Source organism: Molossus molossus, unplaced genomic scaffold, assembly GCF_014108415.1.
Source record: "Molossus molossus isolate mMolMol1 unplaced genomic scaffold, mMolMol1.p scaffold_m16_p_7, whole genome shotgun sequence".
In the NCBI taxonomy this organism is placed as follows: domain Eukaryota; kingdom Metazoa; phylum Chordata; class Mammalia; order Chiroptera; family Molossidae; genus Molossus; species Molossus molossus.
The window spans coordinates 99,968,633-99,986,789 of record NW_023425401.1 but is presented as its reverse complement, the minus strand read 5'-3'; the positions used below and the strand labels follow the sequence as shown (position 1 = coordinate 99,986,789).

Here is an 18,157-nt window from a genome sequence, read left to right as displayed (position 1 = left end):
GGATTCCATCTCCGGTTCTTGGCCTGGCCCAGGACTCTTCAGTTAGCTCCAGCACAGAAGATGCCTGTTGGGCCCGCCTTGGGAGGGCAAGGGGGCTTTGGGCCTGCTGTCTGAGCACGTTGGTCCGTAGGGGAACAGGACAGCCCTTTCAGAAAACTCACAGAGCACAGTGCCCTTGCACACTACATCTGTCGAGTGAGTGAACCTCAGGAGCAGGACCGGGAAGAGAGCTGAGTCACTGTATGCCACCAGCTGTTCCAGCTCAAGGATTATGAAACCTCTGTTTTCCTCCTACTTCTTACCCCTGCCCTACCCCCATGGCCTGTGTTCTTGGGGCAACGGCGAGCGGCAGCCATAAACCTCCCTTTCCCTGCAGGCTTCTACCACAGCCAGTTAATGATCTACACGCACCCACATAAATGCTTCAAAGCCGTCGCACGTTTTTATGAAGTCAGGAATTTACGTGAGGTTAGCAGTTTCTCCTACTCGTGGATCTGATGTGTGGATTTGGATATACGCTCTAGACCTTTGGTAGCACTTACTCATCACGGTTGGGAGGCCGAGGCCCTAACTCGGATGTTTCCCGGGCGGCTGGGATTGTGAACAATGATAATAGATGGAAACGAGATGGTTGGCGAGGGCATGTTGTCTGTGATCTGTGCCAGGCTCAGAGGGCGTGGGGAAAGTGTTTACATCTGGGTTAGGGTTTAGAGGCCTCGTGACAAAAGATTTTAGTTGGCGACGAAGGGAACATCAAAGAAAAATCAAAAACGTCAAATTGAGTAATACTTATTTGAAGGGCTGGACTTGGTCAGAGAACTGAAGGATCGATTCAAACCATGTCTGTCTAGGATGACTGGAAAAGAATTAGATTTGTTTTGTCTTAGTTTCCTGATGGGTACAGAGGGAAATGAAAGGCTGTTCTAAGAAGAACAATGTGAGAAGCCAGCGTGCAAGTAGGACATGCCAACATTTTTTTTCTTTATTGATTTATTTTGGAGAGAGAGGAAGGGAGAGGGAGAGAGATGGAAACATTGATGAGAGAGAACATCGATTGGCCGCCTCCTGCATGCCCCCCACCCCCCTCCCCCGGGGATCGGGCCCACAACCTGGGCATGTGCCCTGACTGGGATCGAACCGGCGACCTCTGAGTGCATGGGTCGATGCTCAACCAGTGAGCCACACTGGCCGGGCTGAACATGCCAACATTTTATTGTTTAAATTGCGATAGGCTTTTGTGTTTTTAAAGAGCTTTTTATGAAAAATGATTGCTGGCCAGTGGAGTGTTATGTGCGTTAATTGAATCCTCACGACGGGAAGTTGGTGCCGCTCTTATCCTCACTTTGCAGGGAGCAACCGGAAGTTTCGAGAGCTGACGGTCCTTGCCCAGGTTTGCACAGCTAGGAGCCAGGATTCAAGGTCAGGGCTGTCTGGCTCCAAAGCCACATTGCTGCAAGTGTCATAAGGAACTTCACTGGAGTTGGAATGAAAGTATCATGTGTTAGAGTAACGGGAGACAAGACTTTGCAGGATGGTTGGGGCCAGGTTGGAGGCTATTAAATGCCGGGTGTGTAATAATCAGGAGAGAAGACCAGATTCTTGAAAGAAATTGCCAAGTGTCTTCACCGAGGTAGATGAGGAGCATCCAGGTCATGAGGCTGGGGCTTACCCTCGTCAGAAGGCTTCTTCCCACCTGGAGCTTCCATGACGTTACTTTGAACCCTTTGGCAGAACCATGCTCTAGGGACAAGTAAAGATTTTCGTTCTTATTGCTAAGGACCCATGGAAGTGATACCAAGAGTCTCCATTTAACACCCCCCCTCCATCACATTTCCACACTTTGAATGGGGAAGGCTATGTGTTGGGGTGGACGAGTGAGCGGGCTGTTAGTAAGTCCATCTACTTTTTTTCTAATCCTCATCCGAGGACATTTTTATGTTTTTTGTTCAGGTAGAGCAGGAGGGAGAGAGAGGAACAGAGAGAGAGAGAGAGAAACATCGATGTGAAAGGGACACATCGAGTGGCTGCCACCCGCACGACCAACCAGGGCCGGGGACAAACTGCAACCGAGGTACATGCCCTTAGCGGGAACCGAACCCGGGTCTCTCAGGACCGCAGGCCAACGCTCTAACCGCTGAGCCAAACCGGCCAGGGCAGTCCATCTGCTTTTTTAACTCTCATCTCCCTGTGTGTCAGCTTTATGCTGTGGCAGACAGTGCGTGGGCTTCGCAGCTGGCTAGACGTGGGCGGAATCTCAAGTCTACCCTCTGAAGCTGTGCGACCCCAGCCCTGGGCAATGTACCTACCTACCCCCAGTCCCAGGGTCTCCATAGATAAATGGGACATGTGTGCCTTTTGGAAAGCACGTAGCTTATCTTCTGAAAGTCTAACACATTCAAACGCTTAGTCTGGCGGGTGAGTCCAGCACCTGATCCCATCAACATCAGCATCATGTTTGTTTGTTTATTTTTATTTATTTATTTATTTATTTATCGTGTTTTGAACATGTTACAACGTCTTGATGTAGTTGGATTGTGGAACTCAAATACTTCTTTTTTTTTTTTTTTTATCCTCACCCAAGGACATTTTTCCATTTTTTGTTCAGACAGGGTGGGAGGGAGGGAGAGGAAGAGAGAGAGAGAAAGAGAGAAACATCGACGTGAAAGGGACACATTGAGTGGCTGCCACCCACACAACCCAACCAGGGCTGGGGACAAACTGCAACCGAGGTACGTGCCCTTAGCGGGAACCGAACCCGGGACTCTCTGGATTGCAGGCCGAGGCTCTAACCGCTGAGCCAAACCGGCCAGGGCTCAAATACTTCTTTCTTCGAGTAACAATGTGGAAAAGTTCAGTCAATCTGAAATCAGCGGACCCTATTAGGTGACTGACTCTTGGACAAAGGGACTGTCGCAGCCCTGACGGACCGGAAAGCTACGAAAGTACTTCGTAAACCCTTGTAGTTTGACTACACTGTTGGGCAGGATGGGGAAATGCTGTTGTGGCCATGTCCTTGAAAGAGTTCAACTAAAATTGCTTGACCCTTAGGTTCACGCCAGTAGTTCTTGGGTAACGTGAGCGGGATCTAGGAAGTCTCCCTTTTGGAAGCTCACTTTGTTCCTTTCTCTGGTTTTTGGGCTCCAAGGCCAGATGGCTGGCATTAGGATGGGCTGATTCTGGTTTGGTCTCTGTAGCATCCGTGGGGTGTTGCTGTCTGCTGAGCCCTGGAGCCCACAGCTGTCAAGGAGACCCAGCTGGGGCTAGTTTGGGACAAGTTGGGCATATCTTGTCCATCACCACTGTCTTCCTGGGAACCACTCAGTGCTGTGTTCCTAGGTGTGCAGGGTGGTCGAGCACAGTGGTCCCTTCTTCCAAGGAGGTTCTTTTTCCAGAGGGGAGGGCATCCTAATGCATTTGATAACAACTCTTGAGTTCTTCGGGACCGATCATCATTTAGGGCTAAACTGTTCGGAAACATGATAATTACTAGAAAATCCGGAGCAGAGGAGCCCAGGGACGGTTGGCAGAGTTTGAGAAGGTGTATTACTGGTTTTCCAGGGGATGCTCACGGAAACATTCATTAGTGCTGCACAGGAGAAAGGAAGCAGTGTTAGCAGAATGGCTCAGCCTGGCAGCGTCCAGGGGAGAGCATGGCCATCAGAGGGAGCCTCCCCTCGGGATGGAAGGGGCTTCCCGGGGTGCAGCAGGGCCGACGCAGCTGGCCAGAGCTGACGCTGTAGCTCAGGGACAGAGCTGTGGCTTGGAAGGGCAGGCACCGTGAGTTCAGCCCTTGCTGTTGCATTTTGCATTGTGTTATTTCTCTTTTTGTTACCTTAATTTTTGTCTGAGAGTTCGTCAGAGACTTGCAGGATATGTATCATCAGGCCATCAGTAAATTTGTCTCTGGGGAGCTGCTTAGGGAATCAGACCCCGACTTTGGGTTATCCTGGAGCCAAGGAAACCTGGGTGCTAATCTTAGTCTGAAACTGTTCTCCTCCATGTGGACTAGTAGCATCCCTGGGGGCTGGTTAGAAACGCAGAACCAGGCCCACCGCCCTAGGCTTGGGCATCAGCATCTATGTCCTCAGACCCCACGTGGTTCGGAACACGTAATGTCGGAGAAGCACTGGCCTAAATGGTGAGCTCAGGGAAGGCTGGGCCTTTTCTATCTTCTTATTTGTTATTTTGTATCCTCAGTGTCTATTTAATGTTTAGCACGTGGTAGCTACAAAATCCATGACCCTTCTGACTTGGGCACACCTGAACTTCTAGGGTCTGTAAACTTCTAGGGACTTCATGGTAAAGTGGTGTGGGGTGAGCTTTGGAATCACAGGTGGTGGTTTTAATATAGATGACTTTGACCATCTACGTCAGAATCTCTGAAGGTAGGTCATAGGATTTGTACTTCCAAAAAATTTCCCTTTGTGTTTGAGAATGTTTATTACAGTATCATCTATAATAATACAATCTTTACATATTCCTCAAGAAGAAATGGATAGATATCATGGCATACAATTCAGGCATTTAAGTGAATAAAATAGAGCTCCATATATAAACATGAATAAATCTAAAGAACTTTTTTGGAGAGAATAGCATTGCAGAGGATGTGTGGTACTACTTATTTAAAGTTTAAAAAATTCATATGTACACAAGGGAAGCATACATATGTAGTAAAAGTGGATGGGAATGATAAACACCAAGTTTAGGGTAATTGTTAACTTTGAAAGGGAAGAAGATTGGGTGGGAGTTTTAACAGTCTCTTCATGTTTAATTTCTTAAAAAAAAAAAGAGTAAAGAAAAAAGGTTGCAGCAACAAACATGAAAAAAGAAGATTTTCCCCCCCAAAGGAATGAATACATAATTATTCACGGTACTATTCTCTATAATTTTTCCGATGCTTAAACTATTTTATTATAAAGTGACTCAAGCAAAACTCTCCTGGTAATTGTGATACAGACAGTTGGCATTTGGGAATTCCTGCCTTCGATGTTCCTAAGGACCTTACAGTTTTCAATGTGCTTGTGTGCAGAGAACTCTCTCCGGACCACGCTCCCTTGTTCTGATAGATGACTGATGCCTAGAGGGAGGGTCCTGTGATGTCCTGCATTCTGTCTGCATGGAATGCAGCTATTTCTCATGTTTATGATGTTGATGAACCCCACCAATCTAGCTCTGCTCTAGGGACCCAGCCTACAGGGGCCCCCTCTGTGTTGACTGCCTTTCTCCGTTATTTCAGGAGAGGTTCTGTCCTACAACTACCCTAATCTCCCCACTCTCACCTTAGAGCTACCTCCTGCCTGCCGTTCCCCGAGCTGTACTCGTTTTCACAGGCCCTTCACTGACTCTTCCGTCCAGGGGTGGACTTACCCGTGTGAATCCCAAGAGTGTTCGTTGTCCACCCCAAGCATCGCCCTTTGCAGTCAGTTCTCTTATTGCTGTATCTGCGTTGACAACTTCTTTTCTATGCTAGAAACGTCCCTGAAGTTTGATCAGTAAGGATGCCATGACTCGGGGCACGACTTGTCAAAGTGGACCTTCACATTGAATTAAATCATTATTATTTTTAATATACTCTATAGCGGTGGTTCTAAACCAAGAATGATCCCCCCTACCCCACCCCAGGACATTTGGCAGTGTCTGGAGATATTTTTCATATTCAAAACTAGGGGGGTGCTACTGGTATTGAGTGGGTGGAGGCCAGGGATGCTGTTAGACATCCTACAATGCACACACTCCCATAATCAAGAATTATCTAGTCCAACCTAGTGCCGAGGTTGTGGAACCCTGCTCTACGGTGCCTCATCTGTGAGCGTTCCCCTGACATCGAGGGCGAGTGGATGGGGCTGCAGCTTCTTCAGAGTGAAACAGTGGAAGAAGGGTGTAGGGATCCCTGGGAATATATGTACAGATTATACCTGTATCGTCGTCGTGGTATGGTGGGGGCTAGGGAGTTGGTGGTGATGGAGATGGAGGATGAGAAAAAATTAAGGAAAAACTGGAGAGGAGCCAAGTCCAGGCGGTGGGGAGAATAGAGAGGAGCTGCTTATGATGCCTTTGAACTTGGTGCTTCGCTATAAATAACAGGATAGCTATTTAAAATATTCCCAGTGCAGATCGTGGAAGGTAGTGACCGTGCTGGCCCCTCGTGAGTCATGCTAACCTCCGTCTACACTGTTTTGCAACGTGATGGATTTTGCCGTTCCTCCCATCGAGAGGTGGAATCTATTTTCCCACTCCCGGGATCTGGGCTGGCCTTGTCACCCACCTTGACCAAAAGAACGTGGGGGAGTGATGGCGCGTGACTACTGAGGCCGTTCAGCTTTGTTTTGCTCCCTTTGGGAACGTTTCTACCACCATGTGAGCAAGCCCAGCCTGAGAAAGCATCTTTCAGCAAAAGGTCCGGGTGTCCACTGTCCCGGCCCGGCCCGGCCCCCGGCCAGCCTTCTGGCTCACTCTGGTTCTCCCACAGAACCCAGGAGAAACCGGCTGGCCCACCCAGCTGGCCCACCAAGTGAGACATAATCAGCTGTGGTTATTTTAAGCCACTAAGCTCCGGGCTAGCGTGCTGCGCAGCCACAGATAACCAGACATTGTACCTCGCGACTTCATTGAATGCTCTGGGCCATGCGTTTGCTGTCGAATTTCTGTGTAAACATCAGAGACACTGAGCTCTTCCTCCTTGTTTCTTGCAGCACTTCTCGGAGCTTCTGGATGAGTTTTCCCAGAACGTCTTGGGTCAGCTCCTGAACGACCCTTTCCTCTCCGAGAAGAGCGTGTCGATGGAGGTGGAGCCGTCCCCGACATCCCCGGCGCCTCTCATCCAGGCCGAGCACAGCTACTCCCTGTGCGAGGAGCCTCGGGCCCAGTCCCCGTTCACCCACGCTGCCACCGGTGACGGCTTCAATGACGGTAAACTCAGGGGCCTCGGCCCCTTGGACTCGGAGCTCCTTGCGGGTGTGTTATAGTATCTCAGCACCCGTGTCGGCCACATACGTACCCTGTGTGCAGCCTGGTGCTGGGAGTGTGGGGCAATGCAAAGAGGCACAGGACACGTCTCTCTACCCCAGACTGTGTACTCGGGGAACTTGCTATGACTAAACTGCTTTCTCTGACCCTGTGGATGGGGAGCAAAGCATCCCTTTGCAAATCAGGATGGCCTGTCTGGTTTTCACTTCCACTAAGTCCGTTGTTTCAAGAGGTCATGTCACCTTTTTATGGCTGCTCTTCTCCATAGAAGCTGCTTGGGCACCCTCTTAGTCCACTTCCAGCATGCTCTGTTGACCCCCATGTATGTGAGGTCTTGGTGATCATTCCTAGACTTTCTTGATGGTGACCCCCTTCATGTCCATCATCAGTGTCATTGGATTGTTGATATTTGTTGAAGGTCTAATTTTACTGGTCTTACAGATGTTAAGAAGACCATTACTCTATAGGCCTTTACCTGGTTTGTACCTTATCTTCCAGACTCTCTAATTGTCTCTGTTTTATTTTCTCAGAAGTATAACCAGTGATTTAGTACTTTGAGTAAATTTTAAAAACTATTCTCTAATCCTACTTCAGCGTATGTCTTCTCAGGGGGGTGGGGTGGGGGGATAATATGGTGGGGGGTGGTCACTAAATCCACCCCCTGGCTTGGTCTGGGTGTCCTCCTCCCCTCCTGTACCACTGTACACGTGGCAGACTCTTTGAAAGTGACTCCCTACAGGACAAGTTCCCTCATTCTTCCCTTTGGTTAAACGCAAATACCTGTATCTTCTTCAAACAGGGGTTTACCTTTGTGGTGAAATCCTTCCTCTAGTTGGGGTTCTGAGATCTACCACTGGCCTCTGAAAGAACCCACCCTGGGGCAAGTAAAACAATACTTCTTGGGACAGAGAATGCTGTAGGTTGTTTTTTTTTTTCCCATCAGATATGTTCTTCCTTTGAACAGAGGTGTACTGATCCGCAGTATAGGATATTTGACCTTATATGCTCAATGAAGGGCATGTCCCAGATCTGTGAATGGATTCTTTCTTGGCTGGACCCTTCTGGAGCCTTAAGTATATGCTCAGATTCTTCCTGACAAAAGGTTAGGTGCATGATGACTTAATTCTTCTTCTCTGTAGTTTGTCCGCTTTCTCTATCTCAGATCAGGAGAAGGGGTCAGGGAGAGTCTCTGGGGAAGGAAGGGAGGAAATAGAACTAAAATAATTTAAGGGTGTGGAGTTGTGGCAAGGGTAAATGAGATGATGTGTTTAAAGAATTTAGGATTGCCCAGCCTGTGTGGCTCAGTGGATTGAACATTGCCCCATGGACTGAGAGGTACCGGTTTGATTCCTGGTCGAGGCACATGCCCAGGTTTTGGGCTTGATCCCCAGGAGGGGGCATGCAGGAAATAGCTAATCTATGTATTTCTCTCACATTGATGTTTTAATCTCTCCCTTCCTCTCTCTCTAAAAAAATCAATAAAAAGCCCTGGCCGGTTTGGTTCCGCGGTTAGAGCGTCAGCCTGCGGTCCAGAGAGACCGGGGTTCAGTTCCCGCTAAGGGCATGTACCTGGGTTGCAGTTTGTCCCTGGCCCTGGTTGGTCATGCGGGTGGCAGTCACTCGATGTGTCCCTTTTATGTCGATGTTTCTCTCTCTCTCTCTTCCTCTTTCTCCCTCCCACTCTGTCTGAACAAAAAGTGGAAAAATGTCCTTGGGTGAGGATTAAAAAAAAAAAATCAATAAAGATATATTAAAAAAAAAACTAAAGTTAAAAAATAAAATAAAAAGAACATAGGACAATGCCCACCACATAGCATTTCAAGAAATCAGTTTTTCTTCCTTCTCTCCTCTCCTCTTTCTTCTTCTGTTGTTGTAGTTATTGTTGTTCTTGCTTTCTTTTCCTTCTTTTCTTCCTTCTTCTACTTCTCCTCCTTTTCCTCTTAACCCTCCCCGTCTACTCTCGCTCTTCCTCCTCCCTCACTTCTTACTGAATCACGTTCAGGAGTGACGTCAGTCAGACTCAGGAATGTGGTCTCTGTTGTGACTGAATGCTTCATTTGTATCACTACGTGGAGGAGAGTTACAGGAGGCCGGCCTTCTCCTGGGTTTCAGCTTAGATAAATTCATGGGATCCCTGCCTGCGTTTTGATTTAAGAGTGGACTTTAGTATTGAGTGAGAGGTTGGACTAACTGTCCTTTAGATTTGTTCCCATCCTGCGGATCTGTGTGTGGTATGATTCCGTGTCATACCCGCCTTTGCTCATGGTTTTTCCCATACTCGCTTTTCTGCTTTGCCTGTTATTTCTACTTTTTTTTTTTTTTCGATGCTCGTATTTCAAGCCCTACTTCCTCTGTGGAAGTCATTTCCAGTACCGTTTGTATTAGTTATCTATTACTGTGTAATAAATCTCCCAAAATTAATGGCTGAAAACAATAATAATCATTTATTACCTCTCCTGATTTTTGTAGATGAGGATTTCAACATATGAGTTTTGAGGGGCACAAGCATTCAAATCATAGCAGGGGAGTGTTGGAGTTTTAAATAGGATAGATAGGGAAGGACTTTCGTTGAAGATAACATTTGCACAAATATCAGCAGGAGATGCTGGGAAGAACTAAATGTATATCTCAAGAAAAGGCTTCCAGGCAGAGGAAACAGCAAGTGCAAAGGCCCTGTGGCAGGAGTGTGATAACAATATAACAATACTTCTATTGTATCCAGATAATTAACATCTGTGCAATTAGCTATTTTGCAGCCTTGCCATTCTTAAATACGCAGGTTAGAGATGGCCCAGACAACCAAGCAGAAGGACTTTCTCCTTCAATCCTACATGTTTGTTGAACACTTGCTGCGTATCAGGCACTGACCTAGATACTTGTGGGACACAACAGTGACACTTAGATCCTGCCTGTATGTAGCTCAGAGCCTCATGGAAACGCCATGTACCCAAATACTTCAGACAGAATGTGAGTAATGACCCAAGAGGAAATGAAGCTGCACAAGTGGAGAGGAGAAAGAGCACACCCACTGAAGGTCACAGGAAGAGTTGCATAAATGCGGCAGAATCGATCTGGGCCTTGATGTGTTGAATAGCGTTAAAACAGTGTCAGTGGTAAAATGCCCCTGGGGAAGTGAATGAAAGGAAGCAAATTTCCCAAAATTCAGGGCCCCTTTCTTTTCCCTGAAAACACATCATCATCATCATTATTATTGTTATTATTATTATTATTAAGTTTGTGGTTATATCATAAGCTTTATGCAGTGAAGGGTTTGGAGAGTACAACTTAAAAATATTTTCTAGTTACAGTTGCAATGCAATATAATATTCATTTCAGGTGTACCATCTCTTTGTTTTTAAATTCTACTCGATATAAATGCAACGTAACTCACGGGAGCCGCCTATTTGAACAGCCTAGTGTGAGGAGAAATAATCAGTCCATCATTTCCAGGAAGCCTCTCTTATCACTAGGCCAAAGCACACATCCTTCAGTTCCACCAACTGGCACCTTGTGCTATTTTTAGACCTGGTGTTGCAAATAGTATGTGCTAGTAATTTGCCCAGAACAGGTACAGAGTGTCAGATATATTTTGTAGGGTTTCTGATCCACAGTTCATCTTCAGTATTTACCAGTTTTTCTCTGAGTAATGCCTACCTTCCTGTTGCCAGCAAAAGCACTTGTATTAATAGGGATAACGCACATGGGAAGGAACCACCTGGGTGTGTGAAATTAAGGTTAGGCCACGGGCATGATTGGATGGGGGGCGTGCTCAGGAAACTTTTTTCTAGGACTTAGCTTCAATTGTTTTTCTGAGTTTTGTAGATGGCCAAATGTTAGGGAGCAGAATTATTTTATTTGTGTGAACCTCATTCTGCATCCCACACAGATCCCAGTGCTCTGTCAGACAGATCACTTACCTGTTGAGGAGGGGTTGGTTCTTTAGGCAACACTTAAAAATTGTTGTTCCCACTAAAGTTAGTATTCTTTTTTTTTTTTAATTAAAAATTTTTTTTCTTTATTGATTTTAAGAGAGAGAGGAAGGGAGAGGGCGAGAGAGATAGAAACATCAATGAGAGAGAACATCTAATTGGCCGCCTCCTGCATGCCCCCCACTGGGCATCGGGTCCGCAACCTGGGCATGTGCCCTGACTGGGAATCAAACCGGTGACCTCTTGGTGCATGGGTCGATGCTCAACCACTGAGCCACACGGGCCGGGCTAAAGTTAGTATTCTTTTTTTTTTTTTTTTTATCCTCACCCGAGGATATTTTTCCATTTTTTGTACAGATAGAATGGGAGGGAGAGAGAGGAAGGGAGAGAGAGTGAGAAACATCGACGTGAAGGGACACATCGAGTGGCTGCCACCCACACGACCAACCAGGGCCGGGGACAAACTGCAACCGAAGTACGTGCCCTTAGCGGGAACCGAACCCGGGTCTCTCCGGACCGCAGGCCGACGCTCTAACCGCTGAGCCAAACTGGCCAGGGCTAAAGTTAGTATTCTTTACCTCATGTATTGAGAGAGCAGCTGAAGCAAAACCAGGAGTCCTTGTTTCTAACGATGGGTAGTGAGCACATATTTCATTATGCCTGGGAAAGCCAGTGGATCAGATCATCTTGTCCATTTTTACTTACATTAAACGTAGTTCTTCTGTAATTGCTTCTAAGCTTAAAACAAAGCGATAAGATAAACAGTTGAAATAGAACCTCTCTCCAAGTTTATTAGGATTTTTCTCTTTCCTCTTCTGCCTCTTCCTCCCCTCTCTCGTCTCTTTCTCTCCCACGCTAGCCCGCCCCTTCCTTCCTTCCTTCCTTCCTTCCTTCCTTCCTTCCTTCCTTCCTTCCTTCCTTCCTTCCTTCTTTCCTTCCTTCCTTCCTTCCTCCCTTCCTCGTTCTTTTCCTGCTAACTCTCCCTCCCTCCTTGAACCCCAGGCCAATTATATATGATATTTGTATTCTTTTATACCATCATGGACCTCAGATGGTATAAATTAGATTCAAAATTTTGAGCTATTAACATTTGTTAGTTTTTCTGCGGAGAGAATATTATAACTTTTTAAAAAAGATCCTTAAAAGAGTTTGTGAGTAAAAAAAAGGTTGAGAAACACTGGTCTAGGGTTACATGGGAGTCATCTGTCTTCAGAGCTTAATCAGTAGACTTTTCTGAAACACTCGGGCTAAAGAACCTCGTGTGGCTCAGCAACCACAGGAGCCGGTCTAGGGCTGTGGCTCAGCCTTCAAAACTGCCTGAAAGACACCTACATGCAGCCCGGTCATTTCGCCCCAGGATTAAGGCTGTTAGCCAGATACTAAGCAGGGTTTTCTGTTTGGGGTGGGGGTGGGGTGGGGGAAGGAGGTTATGGACATAGCAGAAACATCCAAGTAAAATGTAGAATGTCTGTGGCTATTTTTATGCTTTGATTCAGGAATAAAAACTTATATTTAAATGATCAAGTCGTGCATCTCAGCACATGGAGTGTATGTCTTTCTGAGTTACCCGTAGCTTACTCATGTTGCTTTGCGATTAAATTGGGAGGCTCAGTATTCATTTGCTTAGTCCTTAATTGCGGTGTTCCTCCGAAGGAGAAAAACTTAGTAGTGCTGGACCAAGGCTGTTTGGACGGAACTAGACATGGTTCCTATCCTCCCAGGTGGTGCAGAACCAAGTTAGAAAATATATAAAATATCAATAGACTCTAAAATATATGAATACAGAGGTGGTCTAGTGCAGTATTTGTACCATGCACAAGTCAAGGCAACTTTATTTTGGTTGGCATAAGGGACTGTAACTGTGGCTGTTTCAGGTCTAGGGAGGTGGGACACGGACATCAATAATAATCCCCCTCCTTCGGATAGCTGCGTGGGTTTCTAGAGCCAGCAGGGGCTCCAGGTGGCCGGGAGGGCTGGCCGAGTATAGATACACGATATTATGGAGCTGTTGTCACAGGCGGGAATGAAGTCTGTGAGCTGCAGATGAGCAGACGCGCTGGTATGCTGTCGCTTGGGGGAAATGGGATGCCTGCTGGAAGGCAGTGACTCATTGTGGGTTGGGCAACAGGGCCTTAGGAGAGTGGGAAGGAGGTTTCTGGAGACGAGGAAAGTGTCTCATGGCTGATGATTCCAGAGCCTGGAAGGTGTGCACGGCAATGCTGGGGTACGGGAAGGGGTACAACGTGCTGGGCTGTAGCAATGCCGGGGTACGGGAAGGGGTGTAACGTGCTGGGCTGTAGCGATGCCGGGGTACGGGAAGGGGTGTAACGTGCTGGGCTGTAGCGATGCACAACGTGCTGGGCTGTAGCGATGCCGGGGAACGGGAAGGGGTGTAACGTGCTCAGCTGTATCGATGCCGGGGTACGGGAAGGGGTGTAACGTGCTGGGCTGTAGCGATGCTGGGGTACGGGAAGGGGTGTAACGTGCTGGGCTGTAGCGATGCTGGGGAACGGGAAGGGGTGTAACGTGCTGGGCTGTAGTGATGCTGGGGAACGGGAAGGGGTGTAACGTGCTGGGCTGTAGCGATGCTGGGGAACGGGAAGGGGTGTAACGTACTCGGCTGTAGCGATGCCGGGGAACGGGAAGGGGTGTAACGTGCTGGGCTGTAGCGATGTCGGGGTACGGGAAGTGGTGTAACGTGCTGGGCTGTAGCGATGCCGGGGAACGGGAAGGGGTGTAACGTGCTCGGCTGTAGCGATGCCGGGGTACGGGAAGGGGTGTAACGTGCTCGGCTGTAGCGATGCCGGGGTACGGGAAGGGGTGTAACGTGCTGGGCTGTAGCGATGCCGGGGTACGGGAAGGGGTGTAACGTGCTGGGCTGTAGCGATGCCGGGGAACGGGAAGGGGTGTAACGTGCTCGGCTGTAGCGATGCTGGGGGTACGGGAAGGGGTGTAACGTGCTGGGCTGTAGCGATGCTGGGGAACGGGAAGGGGTGTAACGTGCTGGGCTGTAGCGATGCTGGGGAACGGGAAGGGGTGTAACGTGCTGGGCTGTAGCGATGCCGGGGAACGGGAAGGGGTGTAACGTGCTGGGCTGTAGCGATGCTGGGGTACGGGAAGGGGTGTAACGTGCTGGGCTGTAGCGATGCTGGGGAACGGGAAGGGGTGTAACGTGCTGGGCTGTAGCGATGCCGGGGGAACGGGAAGGGGTGTAACGTGCTGGGCTGTAGCGATGCAGGGGTTAACGGAAGGGGTGGTAACGTGCTGGGCTGTAGCGATGCTGGGGTACGGGAAGGGGTGTAACGTGCTGGGCTGTAGCGATGCGGGGACGGGAAGGGGGTAACGTGCTGGGCTGTAGCGATGCTGGGGGTACGGGAAGGGGTGTAACGTGCTGGGCTGTAGCGATGCCGGGGTGTAGTGATGCCGGGGTACGGGAAGGGGTGTAACGTGCTGGGCTGTAGCGATGCCGGGGAACGGGAAGGGGTGTAACGTGCTGGGCTGTAGCGATGCTGGGGTACGGGAAGGGGTGTAACGTGCTCAGCTGTAGCGATGCCGGGGTACGGGAAGGGGTGTAACGAACGTGCTCGGCTGTATCGATGCCGGGGTACGGGAAGGGGTGTAACCTGCTGGGCTGTAGCGATGCTGGGGTACGGGAAGGGGTGTAACCTGCTGGGCTGTAGCGATGCTGGGGAACGGGAAGGGGTGTAACGTGCTGGGCTGTAGCGATGCCGGGGAACGGGAAGGGGTGTAACGTGCTGGGCTGTAGCGATGCCGGGGAACGGGAAGGGGTGTAACGTGCTGGGCTGTAGCGATGCTGGGGAACGGGAAGGGTAGAATATACATGCCAAAGAAAACAAAGTGTACCAGTGGCTTGGGTTTGGGGATGTTTAGATGAACCAGGGCAGAATTAGCCCACGATCGCGATCGCTGAGTCACGGCCGAGGTGAGTCACAGTGATGAATGTTTCCAGTTTGCGGGGTTGGAGACGCTCCATGTTGCAATGTCCTGAGGCGATGGCACCCGAGGGAAACACACATATTGATGATTAGCTGTTTCTTCATGGTGGTTAGTTGGAGCCATGGACAGGAGCATCATTCCGAGCCATCTAAGTTAGAGGGCGTAGGTTCAGGTGTGCGGGTCATCTGCCTACAGAGAGTTCCTGGTCCTCCGGCAGGGTGGGCTGGAGAAAGGACCGGGTGCTCTAGGCTTGGCAGGTGGAGGAATGGTCGACCTCTCCCCGTCTGAAGCCGGGGCTAGCCATCACCTCTCTTGGCATTACTTTTTACTTTCTTTTTTCTAACAGGTAAAAAGGATAATGATGCTTTTTTTTTGGTTAAGTAAAATAATGACTTCTTTGACTGCCTAGCCATTGCAATGCTAGAATAGTATAAGAAAGCAATATTTATATCTACCTAGCAATGAAAATGACTTCGGAAATTTGTGAGTGAGAATCATAACGTCAGTGGAGAAAAAACTTATTCATTGCTAAATAATCTTTGGACACCAACCATTTGTCCCACAGATATTTAATTCATACTCCAACTACTGTATCCTGCAGAAGGACCTGAGGTACTAAAAGCAGAGCATTGGTGGAATATAGCGGTTAATTGTTAGAGTCAAAATGTCTGGATTTGAATCTGGGCTCTGCCTCTTATTATTATTATTTTTAAAATATTTTTTCTTAATTGATTTTAGAGAGAGAAAGGCAGAGGGAGAGGGAGATAGAAACATCCATGAGAGAGAACATCAACTGGCCACCTCCTGCATGCCCCCCACTGGGGATTTGGCCCACAACCTGGGCAAGTGCTCTGAGTGGAAATTGAACTGGTGACCTTTTGGTGTATGGGTCGACGCTCAACCACTGAGCCACACTGGCCTGGCTGGGTTCTGCCTCTTATGAATGATGGTGTCTTGGGTAAGTTGCTCAACTCTTATGCCTAATTTTCCTGATCCTTAAAATGGGAATAATAATACCTCACACATTGTTGTAGGGATTCAGTGAGTTAATATGTATTAAGTAAGCATTTAAAACAGTGCCTGGCAATGAGTAAGCACTAAATAAATATTAGATATTATTATTATTATTGTCTTTATGCAAATTACTGCATTCTTAAGTATGTAAGTTACCGACTGACCACAACATGAATGAATGGAGTAAGGCAAGGGGGTCTGTTTCCCGAGCAAGAAGGACAGTGAGGGAGGGAGGTATCTGAGAGAAAGTATACTGATCGTGGACAGTCATCCAACACAGTGATTTTCAACCAGTGTGCTGCAAGAACGTTCAAAACATGCAACACCTGACTATTTAATCAGGACACTGACCTCTTTTCCCTTAGATTATCAAATAAAAAAATGACGACAGCCAATACAACAATAGCCATCTGGTGTGAATGACTCAAATTTAAACCAATTTTTTTTTTTTTTGTCAGATCAGTAAAAAATATGTGTTTTGGTGTGCTGCAGAATTTTAATAATTAGTTTATGGGCCATGAGATGGAAGAGGTTGAGAATCGCTGGTCTAATCCATGGGCACATTTAGAACGGTGCCCAGCATCGTGGGCACTCTGAATGTGTGAGCTATTACTGGTTGATCTTAAACTGGAATTTTTCACCTTGTGAACATGAGATGAGAAATCTGTGTAAACTAAGGTAAGGAGCATAGAAAGAACCAATACTGCAACCTTTTCTAATGGCTGATTGTGAGCTCAAGATAACATTAATTGAAGAATTATCGCTCTTGCCTAGAGCTCTCTTTAATCGTTGATATCTTTTTGAAAAGTAGCCTGCTAGAGTGGTTTGTCTGAGGGTGACCCCGGCCCGCCACGTACCAGCTGGGTGACCGTGGGTGAGTTATTTAATCTCCTCGCTTCCTTGTCTGTAAAGTGGGGGTAATAGTAGCGCCTGCTTTACGCCGTTACTCTCAGGATCAAGTGAAGTTAGCACCTAGGAAATAGTCACAGTGAAGTGTTTACTATTTTTACTATTATCAGCACCCCGTCCTGCCACTCATCACTGAAGGTTATTTCAGGGTTAAGTCGCCCAGGACGGGGACCGTGGGCAGACAGGCCTCTAACTTCCACTTGAGCATGTAGTGGGCTGTAGTTTCGCATGATTCTGACACATGGGGCTGAGTTCTTGGCCTCTCCCAGCCTCTTGAACCCAGCCTTACCATTTTTCCTTGAAGAGATTTTTACCTCAAAGATTGGTCAAGATTTGCTGATTCCTCTGAAAAATTTCAAAGGGCAAGCAGTTATCAAATGCTGAGGATTAGGTAAGGTGCACTTATTTAATTTACACACATTTTCTCTTCAATTAGATATGTTAAATAAATAGCAAATGAATGAAATAGCAAATAGAAATATATATGGGGTGTATTTTTTTTTTAATCCTCAGCTGAGAATATTTTTCCATTGATTTTCAGATAGAGTGGTAGGGAAGGTGGGGGGGGGGGAGAGAGAGAGAGAGAGAGACATCTATGTGAGAGCGACACATTGATTGGTTGCCTTCTGAACGACCGTGGCCAGTGCCAGGGACAGAACCACAACTGAGGTACATGCCCTTGTCCAGAATCAAACCCTGAGCCTCTTTGATCCGTGGGCCGATGCTCTAACTACTGAGCCAAACCGGCCAGGGCTATGTGGGTATATCTTATAAGTGGTATTTGTCTCATGTGATTTCTCATTTTAAGAATACACACATACACTATACATATACACATGTGTATATGTGTGCATGTGTGTGTGTGTATATCTGTATATATACACACACATACACCCATAACACATACATATATAGTATAACATTTATAGATACCATGTGCTCCTCGTTTAGAGTTTAAACTTTTCTTCTCCCTTCCCAGGAATCAATATCAATTCGGTCCAGTTATTTATGCAGCACATATGGAAATGCTTGAGGATCTGCATCTCGGTGTTGCCTCTACGTGGGCTTAGCTTTCCCGTCTTCCTCGGCTCCCCTGCTCACCCTGCTGCCTTAATAACCTTGGCGTCCAGCCCCATTGCTCACAGCTGCTCCATTTTGTCCTTGCTCATCACCACGAGACAGTGGCTTGTTTTTGTTTTCTTGCTGATAGCTGAGTGGTGATGCGGAGGAGATATGCCAGTGGAGCCTGACCTTGGACAGGAAGCTGTTTAAATAAAATCAGAGGACACGGCAGGGGCTCCTCTTACTCCCCACAGTGCACACTGCTGACCTTATTGGGTGATGTTTTCCTTCTGCAATGAAACTTAAAAGGCGTGTAAACA

At 47.6% G+C, this 18,157-nt stretch overlaps 1 protein-coding gene across 1 annotated transcript in view; it reads left to right on the top strand.

Moving 5' to 3' along the window:
- CREB3L2 (cAMP responsive element binding protein 3 like 2) overlaps positions 1-18,157 on the top strand; it is a 114,786-nt gene that overhangs the window by 61,043 nt on the left and 35,586 nt on the right. The window contains exon 2 of the mRNA XM_036247491.1: positions 6,693-6,909. Coding sequence (XP_036103384.1) covers positions 6,693-6,909 — 217 coding nt within the window. The remainder of the gene's footprint in view (positions 1-6,692; positions 6,910-18,157) is intronic.